Source organism: Notamacropus eugenii, chromosome 1, assembly GCF_028372415.1.
Source record: "Notamacropus eugenii isolate mMacEug1 chromosome 1, mMacEug1.pri_v2, whole genome shotgun sequence".
In the NCBI taxonomy this organism is placed as follows: Eukaryota; Metazoa; Chordata; class Mammalia; order Diprotodontia; family Macropodidae; genus Notamacropus; species Notamacropus eugenii.
In genome coordinates, this window is record NC_092872.1 from 534,068,357 (window position 1) to 534,082,340 (window position 13,984).

Sequence of the window (13,984 nt, forward strand, 5' to 3'; positions counted from 1 at the left end):
CCACTAACAAGTACATGAGTTGGGATTTTAGCTTGGGCCCATTGTCCAGCACTCTCTCTCCCATGTTCCCCAACTGCCTATCCTCAACGGTATAAAAAGTCCTCCCAAAAGGAAAGGGTTTACATTCTGCCAAATCTCAATCCTGATCCTATGGACTTTAGAAACTCTCTCTGCTACTGGGATCATAGAATCTCAGAAATGGAAGAGACTTAGAGGCCAATTATCCAATCAGTACCTGAACAAGAATGCCTTCTAGGACAACTCTGACAAATGCTCTTAATATCACAGGATTCAAAGTCTAAAGGCTCCACACCCTTAATGACAGGGGTCATTAAGACTGATAATGAGCTCTTCAGTCTTTGTCTGAGGATCTCCAAGTCAGGGGGAACTTACTGCTTCCTGAGGCTGTCCATTCCACTTTGGGTAACTCTACTTCTTACTAAGTTCCCCCTGATTCTACTACATCAGATCTGCTACATCTAATCTACTGTTACATCAAGCCTAAATTGTTTTCTTGTGCAACTTCCACCCACTATTCCTATTTCTGCCCTCTGAGGTCAAGAGCAAGCTTTGTCATTGTAGACTTTCACATTCTTGAAGACAGCTCTGCATCCTGCCTAAATCTTCTCCCTCTTCCAAACAGTAGTGTCTCCTGTTTTACTTCTTCCAGCACGCCTCATTTTAAGAGACCAATCTAAGTCTTAACTTCAACCTATAGATGGTTTTTTCCTTCAAGATTCCCAGTTCCAAGTAATCCTCTAGGGTACCTCCCTTGGACTGCTATGGGGGTGGGGGGGGGGGATAGCCAACAAACCTTGGAAAGCATTCTCAATCTCCTCCACTGTGGGTTCAGGGTTGTTCCGGAGCAGAGTGTACATGCTCATGACAAAGCCAGGGGTGCAGAAGCCACACTGGGAGCCATGACTTTTGGCTATTCTCTCCTAAAAGAGAAGGTACAAATTGTTGAACCAGTTGCTACATCCCAAGGCTTTGACCAAGGCTCAAGTAAAGTCATGCATTCAGCCATTAGAATTTTTTATGTACATGCTACATACAGAGAACTCGAGGAGGTCCAAAGTTTAAATAAGATGGAGTCCCTGCCCACATGGAGATTACCTGAAGTCCAGCAGGGGAATAAGATACAAATACAGACATCTAGGATACCAAATCCTACATCATAAATGCATGAGTGATTCAGAACAAAATGCTATGTAAAGTCCAAAAGTTGGATGGACTGTCTCAAGACAGCTGGATTTCATTTTTGCAGGTCTTCACGTGAAGGATGAATGGCTAAATGATATAATGTAATGGAGATTTTTTTTTCAAGTTGACCACTTACGCCCCTTCCAATTTTGATTCTGTCAAAATGGAAAGGTCATTGCTGCCTACGAGGAAAAGGCATCAGTGAACTTTAAGAGGGTCCCTCTGTATAAAGTGACCACATACTACCTGGGACAATACTGATTTCAAGAAAAAAGCACACTTTCGATAAAACTTTGCAAAAACAATTTCCTTTGTCAGAACACATTTCCTAATTTATTTTTTCCCCAAAATATATGGTTATTACACCCAGTTGTTCTTGTAGTTGTTCAGTTGTTTTTCAATTGTGTCAAAATCTTTGTGATCTCACTTGGCATTTTCTTGGCAGAGATACTGAAGTGATTTGCTATTTTCTTCTCCATCTCATCTTACAGATGTGGAAATTGAGGGTAGCCTCAGGGTACACCCAACCAGTAGGTATTAAGGAGCTAGCTACAGCATTAAATTGTTTAACCCAGATTCTAATGAAGTGATCCCCAAAGGTCTAGAAAGTCTAGAATGAAAGTGAGAAATGGGAATTTTTGTCAATAGGAGTTGTGAAGTAATTGGACTCCCTGTCTTTTGATCCAAGTTAGGAACATTTCCTTCCTTGGGAGAATTCTTATATGTGTGTGTATGTGTGTGTGTGTGTGTGTGTGTGTGTGTGTGTGTGTGTCTATGTGTGTGAGTGTGTGTGCATGTGTATGTGCATGTGCGTATGTATACACACACAGATACATATATATATATATATATATATATATATATCCAAACCAACACAGAAAAACCATTAGATTTGTAGTCAGAGAATCTCGGATTAGGATCTGACTTTGAATTCCCATTTGGCTACTTTGGACCTGTGTGACCTTTAATATAATGCTTAACATCTCTCAGCTCAGTTTCCATATTTGTAAAATGCAAAGGCTGGATTCAATTCACTTCCCTTCTAGTTCTAAAATTATGATTCTCTGATCTCATAGTAGGAATAGCTAAGAAACAGATGGTTTTACTGGTCCCTTAAAGCTCCTTGAAGAGGAAGTTGGAGGGGAGAAGGGTTGTAAAGGAAATTCACATTTAACCTGATAGGGGCTGAATGATACAGTTGCAACATTTGGAAAGCTGATGTTTAGGAAATACCAGTTGATCTCTTACGACCAATAGAGGCAAGGTAAGGGTGGGCAAAGAAGAAATTTAGCCAAGCACCTTATTTAGGCTCCTTTAAGTAGCTGAGATTACCAGTCTTCTAGGAATAAAGACCTGTTTTCCTGGTTGAGAATAGATGTTAGGCAGATTATCAGAATAAAACTTTTCATTCTATCTTTTATCTATTGTTTGAAAACAAGTACAAGTATTCATTAAACCTTACACCATTCTCACAAGTTAAGCAAATAAACAGCATACTGTTCTTACTGCTAAAGAAACCAATATTTCTGGAAATGAAACAACATCTTCTTGGGCATTCTGTGAGTCAGAGTCAGAGTCAGTCCCAAGGAAGAAAGCCTTCTGGAAGGATGTTGGCCGCAGAGCAAGGGGTTTAAGGACTTTTAATGGGAAGATGCAGGATTACAGATAAAATGAGGTGCATTAATATCTTATATCATTAGTTGTGAAAGTCTGAGGACAAAGGGTGAGGACCAAGGGAATCAGAACATCTAAATCTAGATGTGAGTCTGACATCTTCCTGTGACTATTAAAAAAAAAAATCACTGAACTCTGTGCCTCAGTTTCCCCAGCTGCAAAATAGTGAGAAAAATGTTTGGTATCTCCTTACTTCAAAGAGGAATTTATTTCTGTCACTGTACTTGCTGTTTTCCTTTGGTTACAGAGAGGCCTTTCCATACAAGATATCCCATCACACACTTTGCACACCCTTCCATTGGTGGTGTTCATTTCTACTTTTCTATTGGAGGGAAAGCCTTAATTAGCTGCCAATAGTCAGTCAACAGGCATTTACTGTTTCCTGTGTGTCAAAATCCTGTAAGTACTAGGGATACCAAAAAAAAAAAAAAAAAAAAGAGGCAAAACAGGTCCCTGAACTCAAAGACCTAGAGTTCTAACCAAGGAAATAACATGCAAATAACTAGAGGCGTACTAGCTTGACTAGATAGACAGACAGACAGACATATAGCAGATATGTAGACAGATAGATGTATCTGGCCTCAGATGCTAGCTGTGTGACCCTGGACAAGTCACTTAACTTCTATCTGCTTCCATGTTCTCTATCCCCTCACCTCTCCCTTTTAGTTTCCATGTGCTCCTTTAAGATTTAGCTCAAAGCGCGTGTGGAAAGGAAACTCAGAAGTCAAGTAACTAGCTGGGAAAATGCCCAGAAAAGGGAAAGAAAATAAGACCATGGAAGGTTACTTTCTTGGTGAACAAGTGTCTCCTTCCATCCTTTCTGATGAGGAAGAACAATGCTTACCATCAGGGAAAGACATAAACATCAAGGCTTTTGTGTCCCAAACATCCAAAATAAATATTCAATGGGCTCAGGGCATGGAAGAGCTCAAAAAGGATTTTGAAAATCAAGTCAGAGAGGTGGAGGAAAAACTGGGAAGAGAAATGAGGGAGATACAAGAAAAGCATGAAAAGCAGATCAACACATTGCTAAAGGAGACCCAAAAAAATGCTGAAGAAAATAACCCCTTGAAAAATAGGCTAACTCAATTGGCAAAAGAGGTTCAAAAAGCCAATGAGGAGAAGAATGCTTTCAAAAGCAGAATTAGCCAAATGGAAAAGGAAGTCCAAAAGCTCACTGAAGAAAATAGTTCTTTCAGAATTAGAATGGAACAGATGGAGGCCAATGACTTTATGAGAAACCAAGAAATCACAAAACAAAACCAAAAGAATGAAAAAATGGAAGATAATGTGAAATATCTCATTGGAAAAACAACTGACCTGGAAAATAGATCCAGGAGAGACAATTTAAAAATTATGGGACTACCTGAAAGCCAGGATCAAAAAAAGAGCCTAGATATCATCTTTCATGAAATTATCAAGGAAAACTGCCCTGAGATTCTAGAACCAAAGGGCAAAATAAGTATTCAAGGAATCCACCAATCACCTCCTGAAAGAAATCCAAAAAGAGAAACTCTTAGGAACATTGTGGCCAAATTCCAGAGTTCCCTGGTCAAGGAGAAAATATTGCAAGCAGCTAGAAAGAATCTATTCAAGTACTGTGGAAATACAATCAGGATAACACAAGAACTAGCAGCTTCTACATTAAGGGATCAAAGGGCCTGGAATATGATATTCCAGAAATCAAAGGAACTAGGACTAAAACCAAGAATCACTTACCCAGCAAAACTGAATGTAATACATCAGGGGAAAAATTGGTCTTTCAATGAAATGGAAGACTTTTAAGCATTCTTGATGAAAAGACCAGAGCTGAAAAGAAAATCTGACTTTCAAACGCAAGAATGAAGAGAAGCATGAAACGGTGAACAGCAAAGAGAAGTCATAAAGGACTTACTAAAGTTGAAGTGTTTACATTCCTACATGGAAAGACCATATTGTAACTCTTGAAACTTTTCAGTATCTGGGTATTTGGTGGGATTACAAACACACACACACACACACACACACACACACGCACACAGATGCACACACACAGAGAGACAGAGAGCACAGAGGGAATTGAACAGGATAGGATCATATCTTAAAAAAATGAAATTAAGCGGTGAGAGAGAAATATATTGGGAAGAGTAAGGGAGAAATTAAATGGGGCAAATTGTCTCTCATAAAAGAGGCAGGCGAAAGAGGGGAGGTGAGAGAAAAATAGGAAGTTTACTCACCACATTCGACTAAAGGAAGGAATAAAATACACACTCATTTTGGTATGAAAACCTATCTTATAATACAGGAAAATGGGGGAGAAGAGGACAAGCAGGGTGGGGGGGATGATGGAAGGGAGGGGCAATGGGAGGAGGGAGCAATTTGAAGTCAGCACTCTTGGGGAGGGACAACATCAAAAGAGAGAATAGAAGCAATGGGGGGCAGGATAGGATGGAGGGAGATATAGTTAGTCTTACACAACATGACTATTATGGAAGTCATTTGCAAAACTACACAGATATGGCCTATATTGAATTGCTTGCCTTCCCAAAGGGAATGGATGGGGATGGAGAGATGAAGAGAAGTTGGAACTCAAAGTTTTAGGAACAACTGTCAAGTACTGTTCTTGCTACTAGGAAATAAGAAATAGAGGTAATGGAGTATAGAAAGTTATCTGGCCCTACAAGACAAAAGAAAAGATGGGGACAAGGGAAGGGAGGGATGATAGAAGAGAGAGCAGATTGGTGATAGGGGCAATTAGAATGCTCTGTGTTTTGGGGTGAGGGGAGGGAACAAAAAAAATAAAAAGTTAAAAAAAAAGGCTTTAGCTCAAAGCCCATTTTCTGCAGGAAGCCTTCCTGGTCCCCTCCCAGCTGCTACCACCTTACCTTCTCATATTACTTTTCATCTAAGAGGCAGATAGAAAAATAGGCAGACAGATATTAGATATATATGTATATATAATGTGTGTGTGGTGTATATGTGTACACACATATATACCTTCACCATATATGTGTATAAATATGTGTGTGTGGTGTATATGTGTATGTGTACACACATGTGCATTCACCATATATGTGTATACATACATACATATATATATATATATTAGTGAACCTAATTATCTACATATTGTAACTTCCATCAGGATATATGTTCCTTTAGGGCAGGTACTGTTCTGGCCTTTCTTTATATTTCTAGTGCTTAGTACAATGCCTGACACACAGTAAACGCCCAAGAAACGCTTCTTGAGTGAGTTTCTATCACACACTTGAAGAAGGAAATGACATTAGAATTCGTCTCATTTGTCCACATTTTTCAGTTTTACAGATATAGAACCTGAGGCCCAGAGAGATTAAGGGATTTGGCCAAGGTTGAACAGATCAGCAAGTGGCAGAACCAGGGACTGAGCTCACATCCTCTGTCTCCAGATGCACTGAGCTTTCCACAATACCACACCACACTGTGTACCATGTTGATCTGTGTTTATCTAACAGACCATGAGGACAAGGCCTGTAGCTTCTCTAAAGTTGGTAGTTCACCCCATTGCCTAGCTCAGTGTTTAAAATATTTGTTGACTGAATGTATAAGCATGATTTTGCTAAAGTAATATATCCTTGGCCAGATCATGTATCCCCATTTTTGGTTCAGAAAATAAGGTCATTATAATGGGAGGCCTCACCTGTCATACCTGTCATGAGCAGAAGAGAGAAAAGGTATCATTTCCATTGCCTAGCACAGTACCCAGCATACAGTAGACACTTAATTAATGTTGATTAATTGATCTCCCTTTTCTTTACTTTTTAGCCTCCTCCTCCTACCAAAATAAGGAATACACAAGATTTTGCAACAATCTGTAATGAAAAACTATACTCAACTATGACTTCCTTCAGTCTCCTAGTACCCACAAGAATCAGATAGGTAGTACTTTCTCTGTTTTTATAAATACAGCCCAGTAGTACAAACATCAGAAAGCAAAATTAAATACAAAACCCAATGTTTGTAAAGTACTTAGACCTGATGTCAGTAAGGAGCACTGTCCTCATGGAGACATAGTATAAGCTTCAAGGACCTTGGAGTTGTCTTCTAGCTCTGAGAATCTTTCAAGTCATGAGTCTGGAATGTGAGTGCAAACCTACTGGTGCCAAAGAACCTGCTTTCTCTTCTTTGGTTCACCAGCCTCAGAACCAGCCCAACTCACCTGTACAGGATGCAGCCTGGTCTTGGTGCTTCCAATTCCTTCCACTGTTGTCACAGCAATGTGATGTAGGGAGCAGATAGGTGCCAGACAGGCATTGGCAGAAAAGTGGCTGGAAACCCAAGTAAAGGATAGTAGCTCTTGACCTGGAAAGGACCTCAAAGGTCACATGCTCCAACTACCTCATTGTACAGATGAGGAAACTGAAACCAGGGACATTATATGATCTACCCAAGATCACACAGGTTAATAAAGAGTCTCAGATTGGATTTGAACACAGAACATAGATCCTCTTCTTTTCATAGCATCACTTCACATATTTTCTCTCCTTCTCTCCATGTTTCTCCTTCCCCTCTCTGCCTGTCTTTCTCTCTCTCTCCCTCTCTCCATCTTTCTCTCACTTGCCCTTTCAGCTTTTGCTTTCTTCATTCTCCCCCTCCTTCCTTTTCCTTCCTCCTTTTCTTTTTTCTTTCTTTCCTCCCTCCCTTCCTTCTTCTCTCCCTTCCTGTTTTCTTCCCTCTTTCCTTTCTTCCAAAGATCAAAGGTGAACCAGAAACAGCCTATCACAATCACAGAATCTCAGAATTGGGAAGCATCTCAGCAGACATCTAGTAGAGGGCAATGTGGTGTCTCCAGAGATAACTCTTTTCACTGTGGGACAGCTCTAATTATTGGGAATATTTTGCTTAAGTGCCTCAGTCACTTACTAGCTATGTGACCCTAGGTAAGTCACTTAACTCTGTTTGTCTCAGTTTCATCTTCTGTAAAATGAGCTAGAGAAGTGAAGGGCAAACGCACTCTGGTATCTTTACCAAAAAACCCCAAATGGGGTCACAAAGAGTCAGACCTGACTGAATCAATGAAACAACAACAAATCTGTTTATTTCTAACTTCCATCCATTGTTCCTAGTTCTGTGCTCAAGGACAACCAGAATAACCTTAACCCTTCTTTCTCATGACCATCCTTCACATTTTTGAAGATAACTCTCATATCTGTCTCCACTCCCAACACACAGAAACTCACATATGCACACACATACATACACACATGCACACACACACACATCATATTCTCATTTCCTGGCTAAACATCTCAAGTCCCTTCACTCAGTCCTTATGCATGTGTAATATCACAATCTTGACACCCTTCATCAACCTTGTTGTCCTTCTCTGTCATGGACCCAAACACATATGAAGTCATACGCGAGTCCCAGCAGTCACACCAATAGACAAAGGATACACAATTTTGTTCTGGAGTCTATCAAACTTGGACAGCATCACCGTGCAGGCTCCACAGCCACCTTCTCCACAGCCAAGCTTGGTTCCACTTAACCCCACTGAGAGTACAACAGTTAAGGAAAGGGGTCCAATGCAAGGGACTCCTCAGCCCCTAGACATACTTGAACAGAATAGCTGCCTGAGGAGTTGCCCACCCAGGTAACAGGGCTGGGACTCTCCATATGTAAGTGCCCTATCTATCTTTCCTTACATAGGCAAGGGAGAGATCCAAAGATCCTCATTAATTTTCCCACTTAATCAGGGGTGACTCACTATTTCTGGAATGCAGCAGGGAAAGGGCCATCCCAATTTCATAAAGAAGGAAACAGAAAAAAGAAAATGTTCCAGAGAGTTCTATGGGACACTGATACAATCACTCCAGATCCATTACCAGATGTGGGGCCAGGGGGAGGGTTCTACAGCTCCTCTCCACAGGAAATTTGGATGGTTCCAATAATCTTCATCACAGAATCATAGATTTAGAGGTAGAAGGGATTTTAGCAGTTATTGAAACCTTTTAATTGTGCCCACCTCAAGGCAAAACCCAAGTGCATCTGCCAGGCACAGACTGATAAAAAGGCTGGATGATCTATAACTGTAGGCCCTGAGTCACAGCTTGTAAAAGGCTTAGTCCAGTTGTCTCCCTACCCAGTTGCCAATGTCCTTTGTCCGGGAGGAGGCACTGGTCTGGCTGAATAAATAGAGTTCTTCGTGTGGACATACCCACACTAATGTAATCAAAAGTCTGGTTAAAAAAAGATATATTTTATATTTGCATAATAATAATATTTATAGCTAACTTCTGTGTAGAACTTACCATGTTCCAGGGGTAGCAAGGTGGCAGAGTGGATAGAGTGCTGGACCTGGACTTAGGAAGACTCCTCTTCATGAATTCAAATCTGGCCTCAGACACTTACTTGTCTGACCCAGGGCAAGTCACTTAACCTTGTTTGCCTCAGTTTCCTCATTTATAAAATTAGCTGGAGAAGGAAATGTCTAACTCCTCCAGTATCTTTGACAAGAAAACCCCAGATAGGGTCACAAAGAGTCAGACCCAACTGAAATGACTGCCCCAAAATGTGTCAGGTCCTGTGCTAAGTACTTCACAATAATTATTTCATTTTATCTTTACAACAACTCTTAATTTGCTCTGGGCATGCTGTGTGTGTGTGGGTATGTGGGTGTGGGTGTGGGTGGTGGGGGATGGAGGGGGAGAAACATCAGTGCCAATCCAAGGGAGTCTGTAAAATAGGCAGTTCAAGTCCCCAGGATGACCAGTGAAGACATGCTTACAGAGACTGAACGGCTGTTCTTTTCTTCTGTACCCATTTCTAATAGAGCAAAGGACACAAATGATTCCACATCCCCACTTGGGCTGTCCCTTGGGGTCACCCAAACCTGCCACAGGATTCCGTGTCCTCCCAGGATCTGCCCATCCAGACAGCAGACACCATTGCCTCCTTCCCCCCATTTTGCCAGCAATGCACTTCCATCATTCTGAACTAGTATAGGGTGGGATAAGTGCATATGGCTAGACCAAGGTTCACAGGAAAAAGGCCCTTCACTTCCCTAGAGATGTAATCTTTTTGGAGTGAACAAAGGCTAAAGGGAGCACCCTATCTGATCTATTACCTTGAAGGCCCCAAAATGAAACTTTTATACCCACAGAATCATTGATAATTAGAGCTATAAAGGATTTTAGAGGTCATCCAGACCAAACTAATTCCCCTCAGACCCCACCCACCTCCACCCCAGGAGACAACTGGACATTGTCCATAGGACGATAACCAAAGGGCTATGACTTGCTCAAGGTCACATAGTCAGTAGTACAGGTAGGGCCCCTGACCCACCCTGCCTCCCCTCAAAAGTCTGAAGGTTAAGCCTTTTCTTCCTCAAGCTTCAAGGATACATTTTCTTCTCAGATAGGCCAGGAGTGTTGTCTCTGGATCTGCATTCTTCTCCACCACCTACAAAAGAAGGAAAAAAATACATCATGTGGAACACTCAGGCAGCTTGGAACGTTTTGTTTGAATTCGCCAGTAATTCAATATTTATTAAACTTGTACTGCGTGTAAGGAATTGTGCTAGCCAACAGGGATAGAATGGCCAAAATACAATTTCTCTTGCCTCTAAGAAATCCATGTTCTATTGGCAGGATTGGGGTTTGTCCTTCTTTCTTGGAGGACTGTGACATCAGGAAGATGAGGGCTCAAAGTGAATATAAACAGTAATTGTTGCTCTTTTGGCCAGAAACCCTGAAGGTCTTCTCCTCCCTGTTTGATTATTTATTTACTTATTTTTATTAAAGGAGGCATCCCTTGTCTCACTTCTTAAACACCTCTAATCACTGAATGGGTGTTGTTTCAGTCAAAGTGAGAACTTAGAAGGACCTTAGCTTAAAAAAGCTGAGACCTCCCTCTGCATTGTGAGCCATCTCCAGTTACCCTGATCTATATCTGGCCACTGGGCCAAGACAACTCCAGAGGACCAAGCCAGGCTGGTGACTTTACACAGTCCTCCCTCACTTCTTTTCCAACCTCGGGCACTAATTAGCTGAGTGACCATGGGCAAGTCACTTCCTGTAAAATGAGAATGTGAGGTTAGATGACTTCTAATGTACCTTCTAGTTCTAAATCTTAAGATCTTTTTCTTTCCATCCCTCAAAGAGAGCAGATTTTTAGGCAAATCGTTCATAGTCTTTCAACTGCTTGACCTCCCAATCTAGCCTCAATCCTTCTGAATTTTCTTGAGTCACTGTCCAGTTCTGATCTTGAGACCAACCAACTTTTCCTGCCAGAAGAGAAGCTCCATAGTCCCTAAAACTGCTAAAGCATCAGTCTTTGAACTTGGTAGCAGCAGCCACTTGTGCACAGGTAAGCCCTCTACTTGGGGCAAGAGGGAGAGGAGACCTAGAGAGAAAACTCATCCTTTGCTCTCTCCTTAATAAAAAAGGGGGAGAGGAAGTACGTGTATCCCATACTCTGATTGGTTGTGTGAGTGGGCACATAGCAAGAAGCTTATAGCTGATGGTAATTCTCCAAAAGGGAAAAGTTCAGAGTCAAATAGGCCTGTAATAAGCTAAGCAGCATTGTGTAATGGCTGGCCAAGACTCCACACTAAATGGCTCACAGAGTGTGAGGCTGTCCAGTCTCTTTTCTTTGATTTTTTGAAAGCAACAATATTCTCAAATCCAACCTAAGGTCCTTCTCTGCTTCACCTTCATTTTATATATCCATAAATATCTATAGACATATGTTTATACATTGACATGTATACACACCTAAGAATCTCTTTAGCCACCTACAACAGAAGGCCAGAGCCTCCTAGAAACCTTTAGACTTTAGAACTAGAAGGACACTTAGACATCATCTTGTCCAAATCCCTTATTTTACAGGGCCCAGGGGATGATGAGATTTGCCCAAAGTCACACCAGCAGTAAGGGGTAGAAACAGGATTTGTACCAGGGCCCTCTGAGTCCTGATTCAATAGCCTTTCCACTAGCTCAGTCTGTAGGACAGATCTAGTTCCTCTCTTACCCTTCCTCCCAAACCAGCTTCCTTTCTTTTTCATATTTTCCCCTCCCAAAGTATCCCTTATCCCCAGAATGTTTGCCCTGTAACCTAACATAGAAAAACTTAAAACTTTTTATAAAAACTTAGCACCAGTTCTGTGAGCATGGAAAAAAATTCCAGTCGAGTACACACACACACACACACACACACACACACACACACACACACACACACACACACACACACACACACCACTTTAGGGATCAAAAACAGCCAAAGATCAGACCCTTGCTTACCTTTCTGCCATTGACAAAGAAAACCAACTCATCTGTTGCCATGGCCCTGGGCTGATGTCCCTGTGCTGCCCACAACTCACTCTTGGGTTCCCCCTCACAGCTGCCTCTGGTGCACACCACCACAAATACCTTATCTCCAGATGCAACTTAAATCAAAAATTAAACTAAGTCAGCTATTAACAAGCAGGCACAGAAAGTCCTTGGCAGGAGTCTCTACTGTTTGCATAATCTCCACCAATCCTACACAGCCAATTCTCAAAACTTGTATGTTGCAAGAGCTCCAGTCAGACCACATCCAGAGATAGAGGAACCACCTCGGGACAGGGGTAACTTTCTCATCCCCTGCCTGCACCTACCCTGCTTTATCCTTCCTCACCTCTTGCTATTGGAGGGCAGGACCGAAGGTGGGGCCAAGAAGGCCTCTACACAAATGAAGCAGAATCAGCATGAAGAAACACCAACTCCACTCAAAGTTCAAAGAGAGCTCTCCTCTTGTAGGTACTTATTAAACGTCTGCTGAGATTGTTAAACTAAAGAGATGATATAGAGGAATCTAAACATTTTTACACTAGCTGTTCCCCTGAAACTTGAAAGTTATGGTGAGGGAAGCAGACAAGAGAGAGGCCTCAGAGTCTGTATACCCAGGTTCAAAGACAAACTCTGCCATTTGCCAACTGCTTGACCTTGAGGAAGTCACTTAATCTCTCTTGGATTATTGGTTCCTCTGTAAAATGGAGATGATAATACAAATACTTCCAGTAAAAACCTTACAGAAATAGAAAGATCCAGTGAGATGATGAATAGTGTTTTTAACCTATACATGTGACAAATTGTTTTGAGGATATTTTTCACAGTAGTTTAAAAACAATAGTAAAATTAAAACCTCAACTACTACAAATGTGGACATGCTATTCCTCCCCTCTTCTGGATCCACAAATGTTCCAGCCTAATTGCTGTGGGCTGCCTGGGTCATCTTACCTATCTCAGGTCTTTGGTGGCCAGCTAGATAAACAAATGAGAGAAGAGGCCTCCAGAGTCAAACAGAGGTGTAGGCTTTATTCTGGATACAAGCTACATGTCAGTATGCAGGGCTAGTGCTCCCTGCGGGAGCCCCCTTCTCCCTTCCGAGGAGCAAGGAAGAACAACCCCTCAGGCTTTCCTTTCCCCATTTAAGCTCTCTCCCTGCTAGTTCACTCATAGACTGCATGCTCTCAGCCCCTTAGCCAATCAACAAAAGGTGTGCTCAGACCGTGGCCCAGTCTCAAGGGTGGAATGCTCTCCCCAGCAAGTTTCCACTGAGAAGAGGTGGAAAGTGAGATAACTCGTGTCTCACTCCTCAATTCCAAGCTGTTCTCTGGGGGGCCTCATAAGAGCTAGGAGGTTTAGAAGCCCTCACCTTTACCTGACCCAAGGGTGTTTACATGAGAACTGAGCCTACCTTAACATATCCCCTTTTTTGTTTTGCGTGGAGCACACGTGACCTTAGAGCAAACAGCTGTTGGCGGCTAAGTGGGTTAGGGAAGCCTTTAACATACGGATGCCCCACAGCAAGAACTTCATTTACACAGGAATCTGCAGCTAGCACAACAACTGACAAAGAGAGGCATCTCCCCATCACAGGGAACCAGGTTTGTTTTCAACAAAGCAAAGATGGAAAGATCTGTACCTTCTGACTGAAAGAACCAAAAGCCACAACACTCAGCCAACATCATGAATCGGAAAAAGCAGACGAAAAGTGAAAAAACCATAGAATCTTTCTATGGGGATAAGGACCAAAACACAAACACCAAAGAGGTTAGAGCTGAGACTGTACTTCCATCTGAAACCTCAGATGGGACTATGAACTT

General features: G+C 41.8%; 1 protein-coding gene across 1 annotated transcript in view; it reads right to left on the reverse strand.

The window, feature by feature from the left end:
• Nucleotides 1-12,414, reverse strand: part of LOC140520264 (xanthine dehydrogenase/oxidase-like) — a 65,565-nt gene extending 53,151 nt beyond the window's left edge. Inside the window, exons 1-5 of the mRNA XM_072634114.1 lie at nucleotides 12,138-12,414; nucleotides 10,239-10,296; nucleotides 8,292-8,388; nucleotides 7,055-7,163; nucleotides 815-941 (exon numbers count right to left, since the gene is read on the reverse strand). Of these exons, the coding sequence (XP_072490215.1) occupies nucleotides 815-941; nucleotides 7,055-7,163; nucleotides 8,292-8,388; nucleotides 10,239-10,296; nucleotides 12,138-12,179 (433 nt within the window). The 5' untranslated portion in view covers nucleotides 12,180-12,414. The remainder of the gene's footprint in view (nucleotides 1-814; nucleotides 942-7,054; nucleotides 7,164-8,291; nucleotides 8,389-10,238; nucleotides 10,297-12,137) is intronic.
• Nucleotides 12,415-13,984: the final 1,570 nt, after the last annotated feature.